Raw genomic sequence first — 26,885 nt, 5'->3', positions numbered from 1 at the left:
TTTGCTCTTTCTCTCTCTTTCAGAATTACTGTTCAGTGCTTTGGTGCTGTAGAATGCTGACGATGTAAAATCCCTGTGTGACCCACATTAATATGTCATTCACATGAAACATGGTCACATCAGTGTTACCAGAAGCAATATAAAAGCTTTAATTTACAGTATTTTGAAAATGCTGTTAATATACAGAAGTGAAAAGCAGCTGAAACTGACATAGTCAGCATGACTCAAATTCCTTTTAAAGAATTGAATGCACAAACAACAGTAAATGTAGAACAGTGTGGCCATGCTGTGCCTTTGTGTCACCCCAATATGAGAGTTATAATGTCTGTGCCAGAATAAACCCATTGCGAGGACTGGCCAATAGGGAACACCAGGACTTGTCTCAGTGGGCCGGTCAACTTGTGGGTCAGTTGTCGAAACCAATTTAAACATACAATCATTAAAAAGGAAGAAAAGTTCTGGTATTCCCATTAAAAGGTTGTTATTGCATATTAGCAGTCTTATTGTGAATGAATCATTTGTACACACACATATATATTTTTCACAATCCAATCAATCGCCAATGAATAAAATCAAGTCTCGCACTTATGTTTGGAAATATGCCAGTTTCATGCCAGTTTCGACTTCAAGCCACATGTTGCTATAATTTAAGTCGTTTCTTTACAATGTAAAACAGCAAAATATAGTCAATAGTTCTAAATATCAACTAGATTCAGTTCCCTTCAGAAGTTTGGAAAACACTAGGCAAAGTGGAGTATTGGACAGTATCACCTTAAATCATTATTTTTATGGAGTAAATGCATTGGAAAAACTTTTAATTATCATTGCAGATTTTCTTTTTGATTAGTATAGACTATAGTACATTCTTTAAAAAAAAACATGCTTCAGATTTTCCATGTAGAGAAAGAATGCTGATGTAAATGTGCTCACGGATGATGACAGTTTGAGCTTGCATAAGAAATATTAAATTTTTTACAACTGTACTCCATTAAAGCTGTACTCTACATAACAATGGCAGTACAGGTTACTGTGAGACATGCCCCTCAGACAACTGTGATGTCTGATTAGTGGATTAAACTTGGACCATGTTTCATTTTTTTTAAGAGTCAGCACACCTTTAAGTAATATCACACTGACAACAGTGTTGATGATCATGTTGAATGCTGTTTCGTGATTCGACTATAGGTAATCACAACCATGCAGTAACAACAGTTGAGTATTCAAGAAGTTGATTTTCGAGAAACTTACCATTTACATGGAATATTGCCAGTTACTTTGTCATGATGTGGGGGAAAACAAGATATCGTTGCCACAAATTAAGAATCTGTTACGATGGCAACAGTTTAATTAAAACAAGGGGGACCAATTATTTATTTATTTATTTTTTCACATGCAGGGCTTTGTATATTTATGCTCTGCCTGCAAAGCTAGTTTTTAAAGTCAGAGCAGAATTACTGTTCAACATCTTTGTTGCTTTCTTCATGAATGAATCAGTGTCTTTGAATGACTTGATTCAGTGAATGTCAATGATTTGCTCTTAAAAAGAGCTACTTGATTTGTTCATGAATGAATCAGTGATTTTGAATGACCTAACTGAGTTAATGATTCAATGACTCACTCTCAAAAACAGCCACTTGATTTGTTTCTGATTGAATTAGTGTTTTTAAATGAATCTGTTGACTAACTTTTAAATACACTGTAAATCCCCATCACTAATGCAAACAAAGACACGTGCTATGATTCAAGCATAGTAAAATATTGTGAAATTTCCCAGACTGGATATTGCCCAAAATCCTACTTTGTCTTGTTTGTTTCCAAACGTTTGGAGGACATTGTTTGCATTGTATGCATGCAGTACCTAATACTGTACATTTGGGGTTGTTTTGTGCCAGTAAACATCTCAGGCTGTTTTTGAGTCCCAGTCAATCCTTCACTGCAGCCACTTTTACTAGCTACCAACACTGCATCCTTCTCTAGCAGTGTGTGTGTTTAATAGAAAATGACCTGGGCTAAAAAGAATCACTTAACATTTGCACTGCAGTATGCTTTTAGAAAGCACATTACACACAGTCCAATGCAAAAAGCATGAGAACTGCACTTCTCTCATTCTCACTGTCTCACTTCTTCACCACCCTTCAGGTATGCTAATGACAGGAAATACTATTTATTTTATCGCCGCTCGGGGCTGTTTACAAGGATTCTCTCTTTCATTTCTCTCCCTCTCACTCTGGCCTAGGCATGCTGTCTCTTTTCCTGTTTCTCTTTTCCTTGTTTTCTGTCCCTTCGTGCCTCTTTAACTCACAAAGTCATGCATAGGTAGTGCAACTTTCTCATTATAAAACACACTGCTCGGTTCTTACTGAGGGCTCGTTTCTTTCTGCTCCCATGAATCGGCTGCTGTGTAATGCTGACCTAACATCCAGCGCAATTAATTGAGGCTGCGCTCACCGCCAAGGGCTGTTAGGGGTTATGTATAAAGGATCAGCCATTCAGATTTTATTGATAGTTCTGCTTTAATACCACAATTAGATAAAGTGGCCTCTTCTCCCACTCTGACGAGTCATACTCTGATCTCCCATCACACATCTCTGCTGCACAACGTATCATTAAAACCACAAACCATCGGTGATTATGTATAATTAATGTAGAAAAAATCAAGTGAATCTGAATTTACTCAGCAAATGGATGTACATTCAATTTCAAAATCTCCACGTCCTGCAGTACATTCAACACAGCAGTGATTGGATAAGTGGGCCAATAACCAGAAGAGTGACTTTAAGACATTTCAAGCAAAATTCCAGCTGTTCTTTTTTTCATTGTAAAACCTTCAGCAGTTTGTTGTGGATGAATGTGAATGCACTGATGCTTTATTGATTTGTTATGCATGAATGTGAATGCATACTCATTAAAACTGGTTTATATTACCAAATTTAAGTTGAGAAATCATTTTTACTTGTGGACTTTGACCTTAACACATACATATCATTTCATGTTTAGAATGTTAAATACACTACTATTCAAATGTTTGGGGTCAGTAAGAATTGTATTTTTAATTTAATACTTTTATTTAGCAAGGACACATTAAATTGATCAAAAGTGATAGTAAATATATTGTAATGTTACAAAAGTTGCTGTAGTTATTTTGCTTTCGCCAACCTAGGGAGGTGAAATAATGTAGTGATGGGTACTCATGTCAACGATGATGTTATGATTTTGGATCTTGTGTCATTTAAGGTGCGGTTATGAATACATAATATAAGAAAGACTGGTGGGATATCTAACTTGTAGAATCTCAATCTACTGTATTATAAACACAAGGAAGACACAAGTATAACAAAAAAAAATTATTAACTAAAGATAGACAAGAGTAATCAACAACAACTAAATGAATGCCATAAATGAAAAAGGAATAAAGTGCATAAGATGCATAAAATGCAAGTGATTAAGTTGGGTGTTGCTATGTCAGAATTACGGTATCTTATGGAAAGATAAACTGTTGCTACTCTGAAACAAATAAGGCGAAGAAACTTATTATGCATCAAATAAATAAGCTATTATTTGTTATCAACTGCAATCAGCTATATAATATCTAATGTAAGTTAGAAAATCATATACTGATAATATAAGATAATGTCACGGTCTCTGGAAGAAGTTTGGTTAAATTATATTTACGTTCTCTTTGGTTGAGTGAGCAGTCCTGTGGCGGTGACTTCTTCCACTGGTTGTGCTGGTAACAAATCAGTGGGGAAAGGAGCAGGAATCCTTTTCAACAGCCTTGAACACGAAGCGCTGTAGGATGCTGATCTCCTGGAGCACCAAAGGGTCCTAAAATCTGGAACGCAGATGTGGCCTTGGAGTAGGTGCAGAAGGTCCTTAGTCTGGAACACGCAGATGAAAGTACCTTGAAGTGAAGGTTGCTTGCCGGATCTTAACCTTGTTGCAAATGTCTGTATGTCTTCTGCCTCTCTGGGCTAGAGGCTCAGAACTTGGTCAATCTGTTGTTGTCTCGCTGGACGAAGACTCTGAATGTAGAGTATTTCTTTCCTTGCAGAAGGCTCAAAACGTGGTCGTATCTGTTACAGTCTCACCTTCACAGGCCAGAGACTCAGAACGTTGAATGTATCTGGTAGTGTCTCACTGGACGTGCCGGAGACGAATGTGTCTGAATGTGTCTGTTGGTGCCTTCCCTGTAGTGGGCCGCAGGCTCCGAACAGGCTGTGTGTGTTAGTGTCTATTCCCTTACCGGACTGAGACTCAGAACTTTGTTGATCTGTTTTTATCTCCTACCACGCAGACCGGAGACTCAGAACATTGGTGGTCTGCTATTGTCTCTCTGGACGGGAAACTCAGAACATTGAATGTATCTGTCAATGTCTCTCTCCTTACAGGACTGAGACTCAGAACAAGGTGTCTTTTGGAAGGGTACGTTAATCCCTTTCCGATGATGAGGAGATTTCAATTTGGCACTTCTCCATTTCCATGCTGTGATTGGCTGTTTCCATCAGAGCAGGGGAACATGGTGTGGCCCATCCTTCTTTCCTCCTGTGGAACTTATTTGCATAGTCCAAACACAAAGTTAGAAAAGTGTCACTAAAGTTTTACAGATGCAATATTCACTATCCACAACCAGAATACCTTTGGCAATGTTAAGAACGCATTAAGTCCAAACATGATGGAAAAAGATTAAACTGTCATTAATGCATTCATTTGTCCATTAACAATGAGTTTGTGTAAGATGTTGCACAACACATCGTTGTCACTGAGAATACGTATTTCTCTGCATAAGTATAAGATGGGTATGTTGTGTCATTTTGAAAGGTTTGAAAACATAGTTATGAATGGATTTGGATGGATCTCTGTAATCTCTCTTTGTTTCACCCACTGCTGCTGTATCCTGGAGGTCCTAAGGAATTTTTATGGCGGTCACAAGCCAAAACCTTAGGGATTAGTCTCTAGATGGGTGATGGGCAGAAACTGCATTTTGACAAATGAGAAGTTCTGTCTTTATGATATTTTACACAAAATATTAAGCACAGCTGTTTTCATCATTGATAATAATAAGAAATATTTCTTGAGCAGCAAATCAGCATATTTGAATGATTTCTGAAGGATCATGTGACACTGAAGTCTGGAGTAATGGCTGCTGAGAATTCAGCTTTGCATCACAGGAATAAATGACATTTTAACATATATTCACATAGAAAGCAGTTATTTAAATTTTAAGAATATTTCACAATATTACTGTTTTCTTGATGAGCAGAAGAGACTTCTTTCAAAAACATTTTTAAAAAATTACCAAGCCCAAACGTTTGAATGGTAGTGTAGGTCTTCTGGCATTTTATCATAGCAGAGATTTGACCATGACGATTTTGTTTTTAATATATTTTAAATGAACATTAAAGGTACAGTTAAATCAACACTTCTTTCATAATGTTGATTATCACATAGTCAATACCTTCCTTTTCTTTACATTCATTGTTTTTATGTTACAGTGAAGCAGTTACACCATGTCTACACCGGACACGACAGTCGTCGTGTCACGCCGCGTCGGAACAGCTAAAGTCTGTCTACACCGGACGCGACAAAACAACTATTGAGAATCATTTGAAATTTGTGTCAATACGTCATAAATAGAACGCGGCAGCAGTTTGCTGTCGGGGATTTGTCGTGTCGCGCCGCATCCAGTGTAGACAGCATCACTGATTATAATGAGTTCTATTGTATTTTGTCGCACCGCGCCGCTCGTGTCCGGTGTAGACACGGTGTTACAATGTTAAGTGAATAAGACTGAGTGAGTAAGCATAGTCACAAGACATAAACAGAATGCATGTTAACATGATTTCACTAATGCCTTCTATGGTTTATATATCCAGCATCCACAATGACAGTGATTTAACAGAAGAATTAATCAATCATAAAGTGCTTTTATAAGATTATGAGCTTCACATTTTTGCTTTTAAATCTTCCCAAAATGGAGCCATCCATTGTAAGTATTTCAATGTAACCTCAATTTTTGCTTAAAAAAAGGGGGACAGCTTGAAATAATTTTTTGTGGTAATGAAACTGCCACAAATGCTGTCAGCTGAACCCAGAATATTCCTTTAAGTAGAATCTCTACAGCTAGCTATACAGACATATAAAGATACATATACTGTTGAAGCAGAGGTGTAGGGCACTCATGACGTATAAGTGGCTGTTGTGCTCATGGGGACCCAAGATCAAGCCTGATCTGGGTCATGTCCCGAACACATTCCCCTCTCTCTCCCTTCACATCTCTCTCAGCTCTCCACTGTCCTATATAATAAGGCAAAAGGCCAGTAATTAAAAAATGCATATACATACTTGTAAAATATTTATAGAATATACACCATCCAAAGTTATTTATGTTTAAACAATAATATAGTAAATATACAATATATTAAAGCACTTAATTATGAATTTTGTGTTTAGTACATTTCAACAAATGTTTATAGTCAGAAGTGGTAATCTTTTCCTGAAATGACACAAACATACACCCACACCTGTAAGTTCAACAGCAACTTCAACATCAGCAGTGATGACCACTGTACCTTTGATAAGTGTACTTTGGATGCATATGATACATCCCGAGTCTGATTCTCACATTCATATGTGAACACATATATGTGGGGAAATATAGAATATATTGACAGATTGATTTATGTATATTTGTAGTATTCTTACAGCTGTGATGGGTATCCAGTAGGTGGCAGTCACCAGGAAGGGAACCCCAAAGTAGACTTGGAAAAGAAAATAGAGAAGAAAACAGGTTAGCCGTTGTGCACATTACGTTTAGCGTGACCGACAGTATTGACGATTCACACGCTTGTTAACCCCTTTCTTCAAGTGTGTTACATATGTGCTTCAGCATACCGGGAAACTTGACTCTTCTTCATGAAGGTAGACAGCTGTACTGATTGTGCGAGATATCAACCTATCATTACAGGCCTGTATCATTAATTTTATGGAAGTATAAACAGCTTCAAAACACATGAGGAAATGAATGGCAGTAGCTGCAATAGCAGGAGTGCCGAGACTGTCAGGATGGATAGAAACACATTACAGAAGTTGGAGTTTAAATGTTCACACACTGCCAAAGTGTCAGAGATAGTGAGGGCTGACAGAGAGGAAGTAAGAGGTGGAACCTTGACAAGGAGAGGATGTGGAAACACTTCTACTATTTTATTGTAGAGGATAAATGTTTCTGATTTTAATCTTAAATCTTGATGTTAATGTCGAATAGTGATAGACAGATATACTTTACATATAACCATTTTGAGATTATCGCATATCTGCTTGGCCGATTAAGTGTTCCCTTTGTCACTCACTTCCAAAAACTTATTATATGGTTATACTAATACTACACCTCAAGACACTGTTTAGATTATGTATTTCAAGACATTTGTCAGGTTTTGTCCTTAAAACGCTCTTGTGGGTGTGAATTACTTGAGTCTGTGTGTCTCTCAACAGTGTTCGGCAACAGCGTCTCTACTAATAGTTTAACTTCTTCAAGAACAGCGCTGTTACCGCCTCGCTAATGAGAAATGTCATGTAGCTTTTCAGCTTCGAAACAATTTTATTGATAAAGTTGCAGGGCAGCGCTTACAACAAGTTTCTGTCGGCGTGTTTCCATGTGTGTATGCTTTCCGTCAATAACAAAACATAATTTCAATTTATAGTGATATGGAACTGTATTGGCCAGCCTGCAACTATGTTAAACTTGCATCTCCTGAAAAAATTATTGCACATCTTAGTATGTTGCTGCAATGTTTATTTCAGCAATTTTGTATTGTGTCAAATGTAAAGGCATCTATATTTTAAGACTCATTTCTAACAACAACAAAAAAGTAATAGTAAGGCGATGTGTTGTTTAAAAAATTAAATTATTTAATGGTAACATTTTACAATCTCAGTTCTAACATTAATGCATTAACTAACATGAACCAACAATAAGTAATCACAGTGCATTAATTAATATTAACAGATACAACTTTTAATCTTAAAAATGTATTAATAAATGTTGAGATTAACATAACTAAGATGAATAAATGCTGTAGAAGTATTGTTCATTGTTATTGTAAAGTGTCACCGTAAAGTTGTTGTAAAGTGCTTATTGTAAAGTGTCACCGATTTAATTTATGTTGTCATTTTACTAAAGCCAAAGTAAATGACTGAAATATTATCCAGAAAATTATATTAATTCAAAATAATTATTAAGAATTAAACAGTGATTTTATTTACAATAAACATCAACCTTTCTTTCATCATTTTTTTTAAATACAAAAATTTTACTAAAGTTTTCCATGGACTCCCTTGAGGCCACGCTCTAGATATTTCAAATCAGTCATTGACAAAACCCCACTAATTTTGAATGATTTTGATTTTGAATGGTGAGAAATACATATTTTTCTGATATGGTGATAAAACTACATGATGGCATGGTGCACAGTACAGAGTTAAAAGGCGGGTAGTTTGCAGAGTTGGGTATAACGCGTTACACAGTAACTGTTACTGTAATCTAATTACTTTTTCTGGTAACGCAGTAATGTAGCGCATTACATTTTAAATGTGTGTCATTTGATTACAGTTACTAAAGTCAATATAATTACGTTACTTATGTTACAAATGTAGTGTTAAGAAAAAAATATTTATATGCCTTTTAAAATCACGTTTTGCGTGGGGTCGACGGAGGCGCCGACGCGATCACTTGCATTTTTTCCTGATAACAGCGAAAATAACTTAAAATGCTCTGCCATTTTTGATCGTACATATAAGTGTAATACATCATTTGAATCTGTGAAGGGTCTACTTTTATTTGTGTACACTCACAATATCAACAAAAGATTGTGCTTTTGTAAAAGAAAAAAAATATACAGGGTGCGCTTTCAGCTGTCTCAGTCTCCGCGAACTTCTTTCTGAAACGCGTCACTAAAATTAGCCAAAACCCAGCGAATACTGGACACACAGACATGAGAAACATATCTATGGAAAGCTTGAAGTGTCTACTTTTAAATGAAGTAAGTCTTATCTAAAGCAAATGTTCTCTGATGAAGTAATCTGTATAAAACCAATGCGAGGTCCAGTCTTTCCCGTCTGAGCTCATTATCTGTAATGTCATCACGTCCACAAGCAGCGCGCGCTATTCATACGGTAATCATCCATGTGAGACGCGCGAGCCTGTAAACGCCCACATCACCTCCGTAAACAAAGAAGCAAGATTCATTTTTAGCATTCAAATATGCACTGTATGTTCAGTACAGTTCATCAATACTGTTTTCAAGTGTTATCAGAACTGTTTGCAATTTATTAAGGTTTTTTCTGTCTTTAATGCTCACACAGTTAGACACAGCCAGCATACATACACTCAGCAAGCAATGTTGTATATAAAACACTGTATAGGAACATTTAAAGATACATTTTTCAATGTTAGGCAGGTTTATACTAAGAATGTTAAGTTTTAGAAATGGATTAAATATTTAAGTCAAGTTGCTGTTTTCATACCTTTGTAATATTTTTCAGTCAATATTAAATTACTTTCAGAAAGAATTTTCACTTTGAAGTGTTTTTTTTTTTTTTAGGTTTGATATATTTTCAAAGTAACTTGAAAGTAAAGTAATTAGTAATCGGATTAATTTTTACAAGCAGTAATCAGTACTGTAATCAAATTACAATTTTCAAGTAGTAATCAGTAATTTGTAATTATTACTTTTTTTGAGTAACTTACCCAACACTGGTAGTTTGCTTCTAGTCCTGCTTTCTGAAAAATTACACTTTTTTGTCAAATTATACCTGGATCATTTGCCACACTGAATTGCAGTAGGTGTTACAGTATGAGCAGGGAAGTGATGTGTGAGTGAATGTGTGGGCACGCATGTGTGTGTTATGAGCCAATTTGTGCCTGTACAGGAGATTAAGAATAGATGAACATCTCAAATTTGCATCAGTTGTCAGAGGGAGTAAATAAATCAAGTAGATCCCACTAGTAGATTTCACTGGTACAAGCAGTGGATGAGCACTAGTGTGTTGCAACCCAGAAATGGGTTGTAGGTCTGTTCTGATGCAGACAGCAGTGAAAGAGCAATGCTACAGGCAAATAAGAAAATGCAAGATAAAGATGATAAAGAATGGCAAAATAAATAGTTTCATCAATTTTTAAACAGGAGGAAAATAACACTTCACAAGTTGACGTCAAAGAGTATGCGACTTTGTCAAAAAAAAATAGCCAGTTTACCTTTTAGACTTTGGCATATCCAGTTGTTTTTGTATTGTGTCAGCACTTGTTATCCAAATGTTAAATCTTGGTCCTGAAGCAAGATCCACTGCCCAAAACCATCATGGGTTGTGAGTAGGGTTGGGAATCGAAATTCGATTCCGATTCCAGAATCGGATACTTAAGGTCAGGAATTGGATACTTGTTGTCAAATTAAAATTTCGATTCCGCCTATCGATTCCTATGCGCTTTTTTTCTTTTGAAAGTATTTTGACACTTCAAATTAAGATTTATCGATTACATTGTTACGCCAGTAGGTGGCGAAAATGGGCTGTTAAAATGTATTTGTCTTTGAATCATACAAGAGATTCGTTCTAGAACGCTAATTCATCCAGTAATGAAACAAGTACATCTTGAGTGAGTCATTGAATCATTTATTCATAAATTACATGCCTGTTGTAGCCTGTTGATTTTTGTTCATGGTATTCAGTTCCAATAAATGGTTTGCAAAAAAAGAGACACAGTATAAATGTTTGATATCATTATTTAATTACATTGGAATCGAAAAGAATCGGAATCGATAAGCAGAAACGGAATCGGAATCGGAATTGATAAAATTCAAACAATACCCAACCCTATAGTTGTGAGCAATCCACTGCAAGGGCAATAAAATAATCAAATAGTGAGAAAGGATAAAAATCTATTCGACTAATCAATATTTTATGTATTCATTTATTAAATAAATGAAAGTTTATTCAAAGCTCTGAAAGTACAAAAAATGTTTGCTGTGTTCCCTTTTGTTTCTGTAAGTAAACGGACTTTAAAATGCACTTTAAAACAGTGATAAAGGTCAGTCTGGGTGAACACAAAGACACAAATGTTTTGATCAGGTCCTCTTCACATTTACACCAGCCTTGAATATTCTGGCCCAAGTCTAGACTGGAAAACAGTCTGGTTTTAATAAAGAGGTCTGCAGACATACTGATATGACCTTACACACCTGTTCTCTTCAACAAGTTTCTAGCAGGGGCCAGCAAAAGCTTGCAAAAGAACAAACATTTTCAGAGGAATTATTCAATTTTAACAATCTCATTGTAAATTGTTAAAAGAATAGTTCAACCAAAAATGCTAATTTGCTGAAAATGTACTCACCCTGAGGCGAACCATGTTGATGAGTTTGTTTCTTCATGAAAACAGATTTGAAGAAATTTAGCATCACATCACTTACTGAATAATGCATCATCTGCAGTGAATGGGTGCCGTCAGAATGAGAGTCCAAACAACCGATAAAAACGTCACAATAATCCACAAGTAATGCACACAACTCCAGTCCATCAATTAATGTCTTGTGAAGTGAAAATATGTGTGTCTATAAGAAACAAATCCATCATTAAGACGATTTTTTAACAGTCCATAATCCCTAATAACACTTCCTCCACAAAATCAGGGCTTTGTTTCTTACAAACACACAGCTTAGAGGGCTCCAGACAGTGACCAAAAACATTAATTTGCGAGTGAAGTTTTTGCTGAGTTCGCCACTGGCGACTAGAGAAATGTACGTTATGATTTTAAAATTTGCATGTAATGACTTTTTTTCTGATTGTTTTGCGATCACATCTTTTGTTATGTTGATGTAATAAACTGAGACGATGCGCAACAAAGTTTTAGTGGAAAAAAGACATTCAAACAGTCCTCATCTCTGCGGTTCTGGTGGCAGGAGAGAGCGGAGATGCGTGAAGTAAAAGTGCAGAAAAGCAGTGTCTATTTAGTGCACAACTTCAACAAACTACAAAAGGTAAAGCTGTCAGCTGTGTGGACTTTAGCAATATTGTTAACAGTTCTCATTTATAATCGATACTGATATGGCTTCTTGTTATGAAGATCTTTAGTCTAAATCAGGGCTGGCCAAACTCGGTCTTGGAGGGCCGGTGTCCTGCAGAGTTTAGCTCCAACTTGCCTCAACACACCTGACTGGAAGTTTCTATGCCTAGTAAGAGCTTGATTAGCTGGTTCAGGTGTGTTTAATTAGGGTTGGAGCTAAACTCTGCAGGACACCGGCCCTCCAGGACCGAGTTTGGACAGACCTGGTCTAAATGCTATGTGTTCTGTTAATGCGTGAAGTTCATATTATTTGTAGCGCACTTGCTGTCCAATAATCGCAGTAAGCTTTGTGCTCTGTATACCTTTTAATAAACAATGTATCAGCTTTCAAATTTTGCCAAATTCATAACGAAATGTAAACAATAAATACGTTTTGGCGCTCTTTAACGTGGCATGAGCTATCGCTTTAGCGCCTCAGTTCAGGTGGCACGTGAACCCATCATATCTTTCTCTTTACTTCTATAGTACCATAAAAATGAATGGACATAAAAATGTATTTTATAAGATACAGTACATCTTACTGAAATGTCTCATGTAATCGCTCATTCAGTGTTTCAAACTGCGGAAAACGAATAAAGCTTTTAAACAACGCCACGTAACAATACATTTTCCTCATAACCACTGGGTGTCCAAGCTCATCAGTCAGCTAGAAAAAATAACTATAAAGAGGAGCATTTTGCTAAATTTATGCACTATATTGCATATTCATATTTTTACTTAACCTGGTGACATGATAAGAAAGAATGCAAGGAGCTAAAGGTAAAATTCAACAGCTCCTATGTAATTACTAATGAAGAAAAACAGGCTGGATGTGTGCAAAACATAGGCCTATGACAACATTTATAGGATGCATTGATTTAGGAGCCCAAACTACACTCAAGGGCCAAGTGATGCAGATATAGTTATGGTCTGTGATATTGGCACAGATTATTTGTAATAATCAATTCTTTGTGACTGAATATTGTTCTGAAGTTGGAAAAGACATTTAGTCCCCACTTTAAATTAACCTTAGTACCCAGGGCATCTACAAGATGGATTAAAATACTGATAAAGACAAGAAAAGATGAGACATAAACACATGACAGTATGGCTGAAATGTTAGTGTAAAAAAAAACAAAAAAAAACGTTTATTCTGTGGCACCTAAAAAAATATTTTGCCACCTAATTTTGTTTCTTATAGGAGCCAATGGCTCCTTAATTGATTTTTTTGTCTGGAGCCCTGGCTTATCACTTACAATAAATTAACTGAACAAATGAGATACGTTTTACCTTTTAATCGGGGACAACACAAGCAAACTCTTCTGTTCATTCTCATCATCGATTTCTCTTTTTTTGAATGACACTGTCCTCATCCACAGGAGTTGGCAATCTGCTGTCTCATCTAATTTTTTGAGAATGAGTATTTGTCTACAGCTGAATCATTTGCATTGGATAAGATGCAATCAAATATGTGGACCTAAATGTATTTGAGAAAACTAGTGTATCTGAACTATTGTCAGAAAAGTCTTGAACATGCTCACTCCAGTCTGGATCTCAGCGTGCTGTTGAACTCACCGCTGAGTTCTCTGATGTATCGAGCAGCACAAAAATTTCATCAATATCAATTGAAGGGCCATAAAAAATGATTGACTTTCTGCTAGGTGTTTCTGCACCTTACAAGCGAATCTGTAGTGTTATAAGCGAATTTTGTTTACTTGAAAATAATAACTCTGTCTCATATGTTGGCTGCATATGTCATTGAGAATGTGTCATTTCAGAAAAGTAACCATTATAAAACTAACTGTTATTCCTTGTGAGGTGTACATTTTTGTAATTTCTTTCTTACTTTGGAATATAATTGTTATTTTCTTAAATGAGGCAGCCTCAATGACATATGCGGCCAACAAATGCAATCCAAAATACAATCTCAGAAGACACCACAGCACCTGCTGATGCATTTAAAGGGGTCCTATTATGCTTTTTCACTTTTTCAACTCTAGTTAGTCTGTAATGTTGCTGTTTGAGCATAAAAAGATCTGCAAAGTTACAAAGCTCAAAGTCCACTCCAAAAGGAGATATTTTATTTAACAGAAATCACTTTTCAAAAACTACAACGAATGACTCGTTTGGACTACAACGCATAGTTTCCGGGATTTGTGATATCACAAATATCGACGAATGGGTCGAGACCTGGTTGAGCTGCACTAGAGAAGACAACGAGTGTTATCACTATGTCGGAGACACGCTAGCTTTCCCAAGGCAGACGAACTTAGAGTGGTTACAATCAACCGGGTTTAAATCGTGCTCAAACTGATTTGATTTTGATGCAATATTTACACTGAAGCTCGCAGGCGGCTATGGTAAGGGGCATGACATTTTCCGACCAGGCGCCGAGTGCTGCCAATCACAACACACACTGGCCCAGCTAACCAATCACAGCACATTTCGTATTTCAGAAGGCGGGCCTTCATTTGATACAGGAACTATTCGAGCCGTTCATGCCAGACTGGGGAGAGAGGTGTTGTAATAATGTACAATATGTGAAAAATCGAATGTTTTTCGAACAACCTAGTATGAGAGCCTGTTCTAGTACACCCCCAAAACAAAATCAAGACTTTGTAAAAGAGCATAATAGGACCCCTTCAAGTCACTTACAGTGAATTCAAGTTACATTTGATCAGTTTATGTGTTTATGGAAGTTGAACCCATGACCTTAGCATTGCCATTAGTGCCAAGATCACTTAGAAAAGCTACATTAAAATCTTAAATTAGGTTGACACAAAACAAAACAAACTTTTACACTACATTTTACTTATTCAAAAGCCATGCAACACACTTATGTAAGGAACAGACAAAAAATTAGTAAGAATTACTTTCGCCTTTAGTCGTGATTTGTGTCAATACGAGTAAAACTGTAAAGTGCAGCAGTTTGTACCTGGAGCAACATATTTCAGGTTTTACATTCTCACATTTTTCCCATGAGACCAGATAAACAGCTGCTTAAATGTGAGCCAGATCAGGACTGAGTTTTCAGCAGTTTGTGAATGAGCGTTGTAACTGTCACAGGTAAAGATGTATTTTCTTTCTAAATATTTAAGTCATTTACTTTGTGGAAAACGTATTTTGTTCACAAATGTTGTGTAATATATTATGAATGTTCATTTGTAAGTTGTATTCGAGTATTGCAAAACTGGGTAACATTGACACCTACAGGTGAACGATGTGTGATGTTAGTTGAATTTGTCATGTGATATAGCTAGCCATGTGAATGTCAGAACAAACTGAGAGCTTTTTGATCAAGAAGATAATTAGAAAAAATGCCTACTGTAATGCCAAGCCAGCAGATGGAGCCCTCACCCGAGTACTGACTGTGTTCCACTCCCTCTGCTTCCTCTACACTCATTTCCTGTTTGGTTGCTTTATAGCCAGAGACTGTGCTCATGCTCATTGCGAAGTATTGCCAGTTAACCTGCCTTACCAAGCGTTTTCTCTTTATATTCTGATTGCCTGTTCAGTGTATGATTCTGCCTGTTTACCCACCTAACGATTACCTGGATTATCCCCTTTGCTTAGTTTGCCTGATCAGACGGATGTATGTGTTTGGACCTTTTGCCTGCCTGCTCATTTTAGCCTTCTGGATTGCCCCTGTAAGTGTTGTTATATTGGACTGTTATTCTGGTTTCGACCTTCTGCCTGCCCTGACATTCCTGTTCACTGAAATTGTCCTCAATAAACTCCCGCACATGGATTCAGACTCAGCTTCAGCGTCCTCATTACAGAATACTTCGCCTCCAATGAATCCAGCGGAAGTTTCTAACCTGCAAACGGCATTTGCCTACCAAAGTGAGATATTAAAGGGCTACCGGGAACAACTCATAAACCTTCAAGCAGTTAACGAACACCTGACTCATTACATCCAATCGCTCCCCACACCAGTGCCGAAAATGGTAAGCTTTGCTCTACCTGATAAGTTTGATGGAACCGCCGAACAGTGTAGAGGCTTTGTTCGCCAAGTAAGGATCTATTTGGATCATCAAGGGGATAGATTTGAGTCTGAGGGGAAGAAATGTGCATTTCTGATGACTTTGCTGACGGGTAGAGCGATCGACTGGGCGGCAGCCGTTTGGGAGACAGATACAAGATTCAAAACCTCTGTAGATTATTTAATTCAACAGCTTCGTGAGGTGTTTGAATATCCCGCGGGGGGCAGGAGTATTTCTACTCAGATTTTAAATATCTCACAAGGTAATCACACCGCTGCTGAGTATGCGGTGGAATTCAGAACGATCGCCGCTCAAAGTGGATTTAATGACACTTCTCTTAAAGCGATCTTTCAGCAAAGCCTGAACCTCGAACTGCAATCTGAACTTGTTTGTAAAGGAGAGGGTCTATCTTTTTCTGACTTTGTAACGCTAACCATTAAGATTGATAACCTGATGAGACAAGCCCCAAAAAGAAGAAGATTTAGAGGATTCCAAAATGAGCCACTAAGTCCATCTCAGCTGTTACCCCCAACCGAAAGCAACGAACCCATGCAACTCGGTACCTCAAGATTATCTGAGGAGGAAAGAACAAAGCGTCGGCAGCTTCATTTATGCTATTACTGTGGTGAGGCAGGCCACCGCAGCCCTGGATGTCCACACAAGCCCCAAGCAGCTTCGAGGGTGAATATTGAACATTTTTCACTGTTAAGTAATAAGTCATTCATACTACCCGTCACAATTAAGACTGGAAATGTCTCTCTTGAATTCACAGCGATGATCGACTCGGGAGCTGCCCTGAACTTAATAAACAAAAGCATTGTTGACAAGTATAATTTTCCCACTCAACCTTGCACTCCCCCGATCAAGATCAAAGCAATTGACGACACACTCCTTGGAGAGGGAATTACTCAACAAACAAGAACTCTCTCCCTCCATGTTGGTTTATTTCATCAAGAGTCCATTACCCTGTACGTTGTCGACTCCCCTAAACATGAAATCATCCTCGGATACCCCTGGCTAGTGAATATTGAAAATTTTTCATTGTTAAGTAATAAGTCATTCATACTACCCGTCACAATTAAGACTGAAAATGTCTCTCTTGAGTTCACAGCGATGATCGACTCAGGAGCTGCCCTGAACTTAATAAACAAAAGCGTTGTTGACAAGTGTAATTTTCCCACTCAACCTTGCACTCCCCCGATCAAGATTAAAGCAATTGACGACACACTCCTTGGAGAGGGAATTACTCAACAAACAAGAACTCTCTCCCTCCATGTTGGTTTATTCCATCAAGAGTCCATTACCCTGTATGTTGTTGACTCCCCTAAACATGAAATCATCCTCGGATACCCCTGGCTATCGGTTCATGACCCTGACATCTCCTGACATCATGGTGAGCTAACCCAGTGGTCCAGGTTTTGTATTAAACACTGTTTTACTACACGGCCCCAACCATGTCTCGCAACCAGCATCGAAAGCCCAGCGACCCACAAAATTATGAACATCCCCTCTTGTTACAATGACCTGTCAGAGGCGTTCAGCAAGACCAAGGCCACACGTTTGCCACCCCACCGACTGTGGGATTGCGCAATAGACTTACTTCCTAATGCCATGCCACCCAAGAGTAAGGTCTACCCGCTATCCAGAGTTGAAAGCCAGGCCATGGAGGAATACGTCGAGGAAGCCCTGAGCTCAGGTTTCATCCGTCCTTCCACATCACCAGCCGCCGCAGGGTTTTTCTTCGTCGAAAAGAAGGATGGAGGATTAAGACCCTGCATTGATTACAGAGGACTCAACAACGTAACCGTTAAATTTTGCTATCTACTCCCATTAGTTCCATCCGCCCTTGAACAACTCCATGAAGCCACCATTTACACCAAGCTTGACCTAAGAAGTGCATACAATCTGATTAGGATCAAAGAGGGAGATGAATGGAAAACTGCCTTCCTCACCACTATGGTGCAATATGAATATCAGGTCAAGCCTTATGGAATTGCTAACTCACCCGCTGTCTTCCAATCCTTCATTAATTAAATCTTCAGAGACCTGCTCAACTAGTATGTAGTAGCCTACATTGATGATATCTTGATTTACTCTAGATCTGAAGAGGAACACATCAACCACGTCAGAACTGTTCTCACTAGATTATTGGAGAACCAACTCTATGTCAAGGCTGAAAAATGTGAATTCCATGTAAGACAGACGACATTCCTGGGCTACCATATTAGTCACGAGGGAGTAAAGATGGACGAGACGAAATTGAATGGCCACAACCAACCATATAGACGTTTCATTCGAAATTACAGCATGGTTTCCTCCCCTTTGACATCTCTCCTGAGGGGCAAGCCCTCAAAACTAAGATGGACGGAAGAGGCTAACAATGCTTTTCATACCCTGAAGGAAAGATTCACCACAGCACCCGTCTTGAAACATCCTGACCCCAATCTTCCATTCATGGTCGAGGTAGACGCCTCAGATTGTAGAATCGGAGCTGTACTCTCCCAACGTCATGGCCAACCAGGCAGGCTGTTTCCATGTGCATTTTTCTCACGAAAGCTAACAGCAGCTGAACGTAACTATGACGTAGGAAACAAGGAACTTCTCTCAATGAAAGCAGCCATTGAGGAATGGAGACACTGGCTAGAAGGAGCAGTTCATCCTTTTCAAGTCATCACGGATCATAGGAATCTTGAATATATAAAAAGTGCCAAACGTCTCAACCCACGCCAAGCTCGATGGTCTTTGTTTTTCACCCGTTTCCAATTTACAGTCACATACAGACCAGGTAGTAAGAACAGCAAGGCAGATGCATTGTCCAGACGCTATGATCCCCCTACTAAAAGTCTCACACCAGAACCCATTCTTCCTCCCTCCGTCATCATTGCTCCAGTTACCTGGGACATCATGGAGGAATTACAGCGAGAACAAGAACTCGACCCGACACCTAATAACTGTCCCCCAAACAAGCAGTATGTACCTCACAACCTACGGCAACGAATCATGCAGTGGGTCCACACCTCCATAAGTACGGGCCACCCAGGGATATCTCTTCGTCTGATCCAAAATTCATTTTGGTGGTCTTCTATGACCAGAGACGTTACTACATATGTGAAGTCATGTCAAGTCTATGCCCAGTCCAAAACCCCTAAGGAACTACTATCTGGCCTCCTCAAATCACTACCAATCCCACAACGTCCTTGGTCCCATCTCTCCATTGACTTTGTAACTGATCTGCCTCCTTCTAATGGTTACACGGCCATTCTCGTCATTATCGACCGGTTCTCCAAGTCTTGTCGCCTAGTACCATTAAAGGGACTACCCACCGCTATGGAGACCGCTCAAGCTATGTTCCACCATGTTTTCCGTATCTATGGCCTCCCAGAGGATATAGTCAGTGATCGGGGCTCCCAAGTCTGGAAAGCTTTCTGCCAGCATCTGGATATCAACATTAGCCTAACTTCAGGTTATCACCCTCAATCGAACGGCCAAGTTGAACGTTTAAACCAGGAGATCGGCCAATACTTACGGACTTACTGCAGTCGAGAGCAACATCGTTGGTCGGAGTTCCTACCCTGGGCAGAATATGCCCAAAACTCACTCACTCACACATCCACAGGCCTAACCCCCTTCCAGTGCGTCCTTGGGTTTCAACCTCCCTTGTTCCCGTGGTCCGGGGAACCCTCCTCAGTCCCGGCGGTGGACGAATGGATTCGTCGTAGTGAGAGGGTGTGGGACGGTGCACATGTCCGCCTCCAGCGAGCCGTGAGAAGATGGTGGTCTTCTATGACCAGAGACGTTACTACATATGTGAAGTCATGTCAAGTCTATGCCCAGTCCAAAACCCCTAAGGAACTACCATCTGGCCTCCTCCAATCACTACCAATCCCACAACGCCCTTGGTCCCATCTCTCCATTGACTTTGTAACTGATCTGCCTCCTTCTAATGGTTACATTGCCATTCTCGTCATTATCGACCGTTTGTCCAAGTCTTGTCGCCTAGTACCATTGAAGGGACTACCCACCGCTATGGAGTCCGCTCAAGCACTGTTCCACCATGTCTTCCGTGTATATGGCCTTCCAGAGGATATAGTCAGTGATCGTGGCCCCCCAATTCACTTCCCAAGTCTGGAAAGCTTTCTGCAAGCATCTGGATATCAACATTAGCCTAACTTCAGGTTATCACCCTCAATCGAACGGCCAAGTTGAGTGATTAAACCAGGAGATCGGCCGATACTTACGGACCTACCTTTCACGTCTTCTGTCCTCGTGGTAGTATTGAGCAGTGCTCCCCTTTTTATCAAAGGGTTACCTGGAATGAGCAACGCTATTCCTCTGAATTCGGAGTTCTCCTCTCACATGGGAAGTTTGAGTTCTCTGTTTCTCCAGAGCACCTGGAACCAGCAGCATCAGGCGATTTAGGCCCTTCCTCTACCTCCCTGATGCGCTGAGTGTTTGGCTAGCTTGCAGTACGCTTACCCTTCTGATTTTACAATCACGCTGTAGGTCGAGCCCCCTCTCGTTGAGAGCTGGGTTTGTGCTCCCTCAGCCAAGGTAAACTACTGCTAGCCGTTCCAGCATTGGAACATGCTGTAGGTCGAGCCCCCTTCTCGATTGAGAACTGGGTGTGTTGCTCCCTCAGCTAAATAACTGCTAGCTGTTCCACCATTGGAACATGCTGTAGGTCGAGCCCCCTTCTCGATTGAGAACTGGGTGTGTTGCTCCCTCAGCTAAATAACTGCTAGCTGTTCCACCATTGGAACATGCTGTAGGTCGAGCTCCCTCTCGATTGAGAGCTGGATGTTTGCTCCCTCAGCTACAGATTTACTGCTAGCTACTCCAGCATTATATCCGTAGATTGACTTGATGATTTCTCAAACATAGCGTTTTGGGTAACTTAAATGATTTTAGCAAATGGCTGCAATATAACAAAGAGTGAAAAATTTAACGGGGTCTGAATACTTTCCGTACCCACTGTATCTTACAAAACAGCATGGATTCGCTACAGGAGGCCTTTATTCACCTCCCGGAGCCGTGTGCGGGACGTTTTATTATGGATGCGCGCACTTTATTTCACGTCTTCTGAACTGTTGACAACCAACACCCGCTTACCCCCATTGAAAGGCTTGGAGGGGCCAGGACAATTTTTAATATAACTCAGATTGGATTCGTCTGAAAGAAGAAAGTCACATACACCTAGGATGCTTTGAGGGTGAGTAAAACACAGGCTAATTTTAATTTTTGGGTGAACTAACCCTTTAAACGTTAAGACATCAGTTGAAGTGTGATTCTTTTAATCAGAAGAAAACCTTCAGGAGCCGTTATAAGCGTCATGTTAAAGAGTTGGACAAAGCCCTGCGCATGTAGAGCTAAATGAGTTTGTCAGTTCAGTGAGGGACATCAAGCCGACTGCTGGGAACGCCGCTCATTAGCGCTGCTCCTCAGAGCTCCAGTGATCTGTGTTTTCATACCCTGCACAACTTGAAGGGAATTTGAGTTGCCATCCTGATCTCTCCCTAAATATCTCCTTCTGAGAACGCTGTGGGCAAATAATTCATACTTTATGCTAATGGAAATTCAGTACCCCTTATAGATGCTAAACTGAAGCAATATAAAACAGACAGTGCACCGAATCTGATCAGCGCAGGAAGGTAATTTCTATCAGTGCCATAGGGATCAGTTTGACGCAGCTCCAAACAGTGAGCAAGTCCCGGCGCACTGTTGCCAGGGACCAAACAGATGCTTTTATCTGATCATCCCTCATTATGGTGTGTGTATGTGTATGTGTTTGTAAGGCCAAATGATAGATGCCGTCATTGTGTCTGGTTCCTATTTACAAAGCAATGGAATTTGCTATGATGAATGTTCACTCTTGCGCAATTAATTCTGTCATTTTGACAGTACCGGACGGATGTATAGATATTCTTCATACTGGTTAAATTAGCTCAAAATAAACACGTCACCCACACATATCTCACTAGAGGCACGTTTGAAATGTGTGCTGTTTTGAAATATTGTAAATACTGCTGTGAGGCTTCTGTGAAGATGTTTTGACATGCAGCACTTGAAATGTTTAAGCCTGCAGTGGACGTGCGATTTCGAGGCAGTAGGTTTGTTGTCTCAGTTTATGCATGATTCACATGGAGTGCAAAGCAGTAATCAATCAAATTATGTCCCTTTGCTGCTGAAAAGAGATTCTGGAGTTTTTATTATCTATTGAAGTCAAACTGGGGACAGTTTTTTTACAAGACAAGCTACACTGTTAAACCATCTTTCCCAAATCAATGTCCCGTGGGTACGGTTTTTGTGAAGGTCACTAGGACATGTCCCAAGTAACTCTTAAGTGGTCCTCATTAATAATTTGTACAACTAATGGATGGGTCAATGATGTGACATTCATGTTTTGGACTGGATCTATTAATTTATTTGAAAATACATTAATAATGCAATTAATGCCTACAATGGCTTGAATATACCTCTTCTATGATGAGCATGTTTCTGAAGTCTTTTGATATTTTTAGGGGGCATAAAGCCTAAATTGTTAGGACGATACAACACTGTCCTGCCATAATAATGAGGATGTCATAACTGCTTCACTGCTAATTATTATTTGAAAAACTTGTCAGGAAATATCAGCTAATTTGACCTTTTTGTAAAAAGGCAAGGTTAGTTTAGGTTGTGAAATGTCACCTTGTAAGACTCTCCAAAAATGTAATATTTATGAATTTATAATTCATTTTATTTGTTGAAAAAAAAAAGATTAACTTTATAAATATTTTAAATACATTTTAAATAGCGATTGTGTAAAAAAGTCTATTTTCCGTTGTCTATTTTCAGTAGTGTAGATGTGTGAAGCACAACTCACACAGAAGTTGGTCAACTCGGCAAATTGACTAACTTTTGTGCAAGGGGAGCTTTTTTTGAACACCTAATGGCATGGATTTCCTTTTAAAAAGACTGGATTTTGTAAATGTGACCGCCCCTGAAAGTCACAATGAAATGGAAGTAGTGACAGATCTTCCATCCTGTGATGGAAATTATGGGATTATTGAAAAAGAAAAAAACAAAGGGTGAGGACTTGTTTCTGTGCATTGGTTGTTGGTTGATTTTGAGATGAACACAAATTTGCAGTGGCGGGGTTTAAGAAAATTAAATGATTGGAGTCCTGAAAAAAGAAAGAAAGAAAGAAACATATGCACAAATGAAGATCAATAACATGCATTTAAAAAAATTCAATTTGTGCTGACTCAAAGATATGGAAAGATATTCCGCAATGGGATAAAAAAAAATGGAAAATTGCGACTTTTTATCTCACAAACTTTCTTCTCGCAAAAAGACAAAAAGTCAGAATTGCAAAATATAAAGTCAGAATTTGTGAGAAATAAACTTGCAATCCTGAATTGTAAAAAAAAAGGTCAAAATTGTGACGTTAAACCTTGCAATTACCAGTTTTTTATGTTTTAATCCCATGGTGGAAACAAGCATTCGTACGCATTTATTCAAAGAGGAAGGAAAATATATTGTTGCATCTTATTTTATTTATCAACAAGCTTGGTGTTCATGTACAGGGGTTTCGGGATTATTTGAAAAATCGGGGAAGATTAGCTACTGCTAATGTGAGCATGTGTTGTGTCCTGCAGGGGGAGCTGCTGAGCCCGTGTCGCTGTAGTGGTTCTGTTCGCTGCACTCATGAGCCCTGTCTTATTAAGTGGATTAGTGAGAGAGGATCCTGGAGCTGTGAACTCTGCTACTACAAATACCAGGTCATCGCCATCAGCACCAAGAACCCGCTACAGGTAACTCACGGCCTGCCTGGGCTTATGTGGACTTAGTACAAAAGTGCAAAAGTATTATTTATTATTTTATTTCATATACTTCATTCTCCTACTCAAAATACCTAAAAGAGAGGGGTCTAATGCCCCAGTCACACAGATAGGATAGAGTGGGTTAGAGCTTAGTCTGACATTATTATGAATTTTTAGATGTTAGAACATTTGAGCTCTGAGGATCATATTATTCCTGGTTGGCTCATTTTGAGTCAAACAAGACCAATTCAGTGATTTGTTTACTTGAGACTTGATCAGCCCGGATCATTGGATAAGTCTGTTGTGAACTGGGGCAATCGGATCAGTTGAATTCACAAATAAATCATTAAATGTGATTTATGAATCAGTTCATTGAAAGAAATTCAATGAATGATTTGTTCACCAATCAGACATTGTTTATCAGGGCTCAGAGCATGTCTCAAATTCTTTACTTCAAAATAACAATCCATTTTTTTTTATGTAGTGGAGGTACCCATATGCAAATGTTAAATATGTACATACAATTTCCATGTATGAAATATATTGTCATATGAAGTAAAAACACATGAAACCTGTTAGAAACTTGAACAATTTCATATATATATATATATATATATATATATATGTGTGTGTGTGTGTGTGTGTGTGTGTGTGTGTATAAAACAAATTAATTAGATTAAAGCATTAAAGCAACAGCCCTAATATATATATAAACAAACATGTTTCATTTCTGTACACCACATGGCCAAAAGTGTGTGGACACCTGAACACGACACCCACATGTATTTGTTGAGCAAAACCATGGGCATTTAATTTCAAAACCATGGGCATTAAGGCATCAGTCCTTTCTTCCACTCTTCTGGCAAGGCTAGACGGCGGAACGCAGCTGCGGGAACATTGCGCTCATTCAGACACCTGAGCATCAGTGAGGTCAGACATTGATTTTATATGATGGGGCATGGCTCACAGTCATCCCAAAGGTGTTCAGTGAGTTTCAGCTTTTGTGAAGGCCAGCCAAGTTCTTCTGTACTAGAGTCAGTAAATCTTTTCCTCATGGATCCCGCTTTCTGCAGAGAGCATTGTTTTGTATGGAAAGAAAATAGTAAGTCCCATTTTTTGGATATTGGACTGAATCAGAAAACACATTCATTTGAACCATGTATTCATTTGAACCATGTACCATGTTACCATGTATGAAATATGAATATGGTAGTCATTGAGCACCATGATATAGCTATACGAACACTGTGCATTGCCGTGTTAATTTCGTTGACGAATAATTTTCGTCATAATGTTCGTCAACGACATTTTTTTCACTGACAACAACGAGACGATGACGAACTAAAACTCTTTTTGAATGACAAAAACTATGACGAAAATATATGGACATTTTCGTCAACTAATAAAAACGAGACAAAAATGTTAGGGAGGGACGATTTGGGAAGAGATTCATTCAATTTCAGAACGAATCTGCTGCGTGGTTAGGAGGTTAGATACGTACATGAACCAACGGGACATAAGCTAAAATACACTTGCTGCACGTCGCATAAAACGTTCAAAAATGTCAATATGTTGGAGTAAGAGAAGAGCAGACATATAGATAAATCTGACGACGCAGCGCAGACACTGAAGCATACACACGGAAAGCGCGTCTCGCAGCGCGCGAGTACTCTTTTGCATTGCATGAATGGAGAATTACACACAAAATGATGTCGAATGGTCATTTTTTTAACGAGTATTCACGTAAACACAGTTGATTACGTCTTAAGTGAACGTAAACAGTAGGGAGAACATGTATCAGGACATTGCATCCGTGCATCCGGTTTTAAAGGTACAGCAGCCTAATTTAGTTGCTATTGTCAGAGTCATTGATGTTAATCAAGCAACAAAAGAAACACAGAAAATCACGCACTGCTCTTGACTGAAACACTTTAGTAGCCCTAAAGATTAATCTAAATTTATTTATAGAAATAAATGTCTGCTTGAAAGAATTAAGAATATGGTAAACAAGCTGCTATAAAGAATGCATAATAGCCTGTATAACCATTGGTATTTTATTAAAACGAAGACCATGTTCTTGTTCCTTATGAGAAGTGGTTTTATTTAATTTTAACATGAAGGCATATTGTGTGTCACAGCAGTTAAATCAGTGTCTATCATGATAAAACCTTAATATCAAAACTATATAATGAGTTTGGAAATTTTTGAGAAATGCTTAATAAATGCACTGTAACTAAACCCATTAGATTTTAGCCGACTAAATTTACTGTAGATTTAGTCGACTAAAATCTTATGACATTTAGTCGACTAAAACTAGACTAAAATTAAAAACAATTCAGATGACTAAAATATGACAAACTAAATGCCATTTTAGTCAAAAGACTATGACTAACACTAAATCAAAATTTGCTGTCAAAATGAACACTGGTGCATTGTACCACCACAATACTGAGAGCAGTAGCACTGTGTTTATCTGATTCCTTTCATACTGTGTTAGCTCAAGTAGTTTATATGCTTGTCTGGGTTCAAAGCTTCTGCTCTCACTGATTTTACTTTCTGTCTTTTTTGTTTTCTTTTGATCTGACCTTTAGATGATAAATAGGCTATTTTTTCTTTGTTTTAGTTATTTTAAAGAGAACTTTGGTCTCTATATTGCCATCTGTGGTTGAAACATAAAATTACAAATTACTCACAGAGTTGTTTTACATTAGTTGTGCTTTTCTATGGTTGATTTGCCTATGATTAGATCTGTCATTCTGCATCAAGATCAGCTAGAAGAATGTCTACAGGGCATATGTGAAAAAATATGTAGCGTGAGCAAGTAGCCAGACCATTTTTTGTTTATGGATATGAAGTAAACCTGAAATGTAAAAACCGCCCAAATTGCTCAAAATATAAGTCATTTTTGTACGTTTACCATAGTGAATTGGGGTAAGGCAAGAACAGAGTTTTGAAAACTGATCTTTTTAAGTACTTAATCAATAATGGAATTGTATTCATTTTTACATCAAA

General features: G+C 38.5%; 1 protein-coding gene across 1 annotated transcript in view; it reads left to right on the top strand.

Moving 5' to 3' along the window:
• The first annotated feature begins 6,814 nt into the window (after positions 1-6,814).
• Positions 6,815-26,885, top strand: part of LOC107699089 (E3 ubiquitin-protein ligase MARCH4-like) — a 43,499-nt gene continuing 23,428 nt past the window's right edge. The window contains exons 1-2 of the mRNA XM_016500254.1: positions 6,815-6,918; positions 23,709-23,864. Of these exons, the coding sequence (XP_016355740.1) occupies positions 6,913-6,918; positions 23,709-23,864 (162 nt within the window). The 5' untranslated portion in view covers positions 6,815-6,912. The remainder of the gene's footprint in view (positions 6,919-23,708; positions 23,865-26,885) is intronic.

This window comes from Sinocyclocheilus anshuiensis, unplaced genomic scaffold (assembly GCF_001515605.1).
Source record: "Sinocyclocheilus anshuiensis isolate Anshui unplaced genomic scaffold, SAMN03320099.WGS_v1.1 scaffold94, whole genome shotgun sequence".
Lineage (NCBI taxonomy): Eukaryota > Metazoa > Chordata > Actinopteri > Cypriniformes > Cyprinidae > Sinocyclocheilus > Sinocyclocheilus anshuiensis.
Note: the sequence above shows the minus strand (reverse complement) of the source record. Positions and strands in the feature narration are given on the sequence as shown.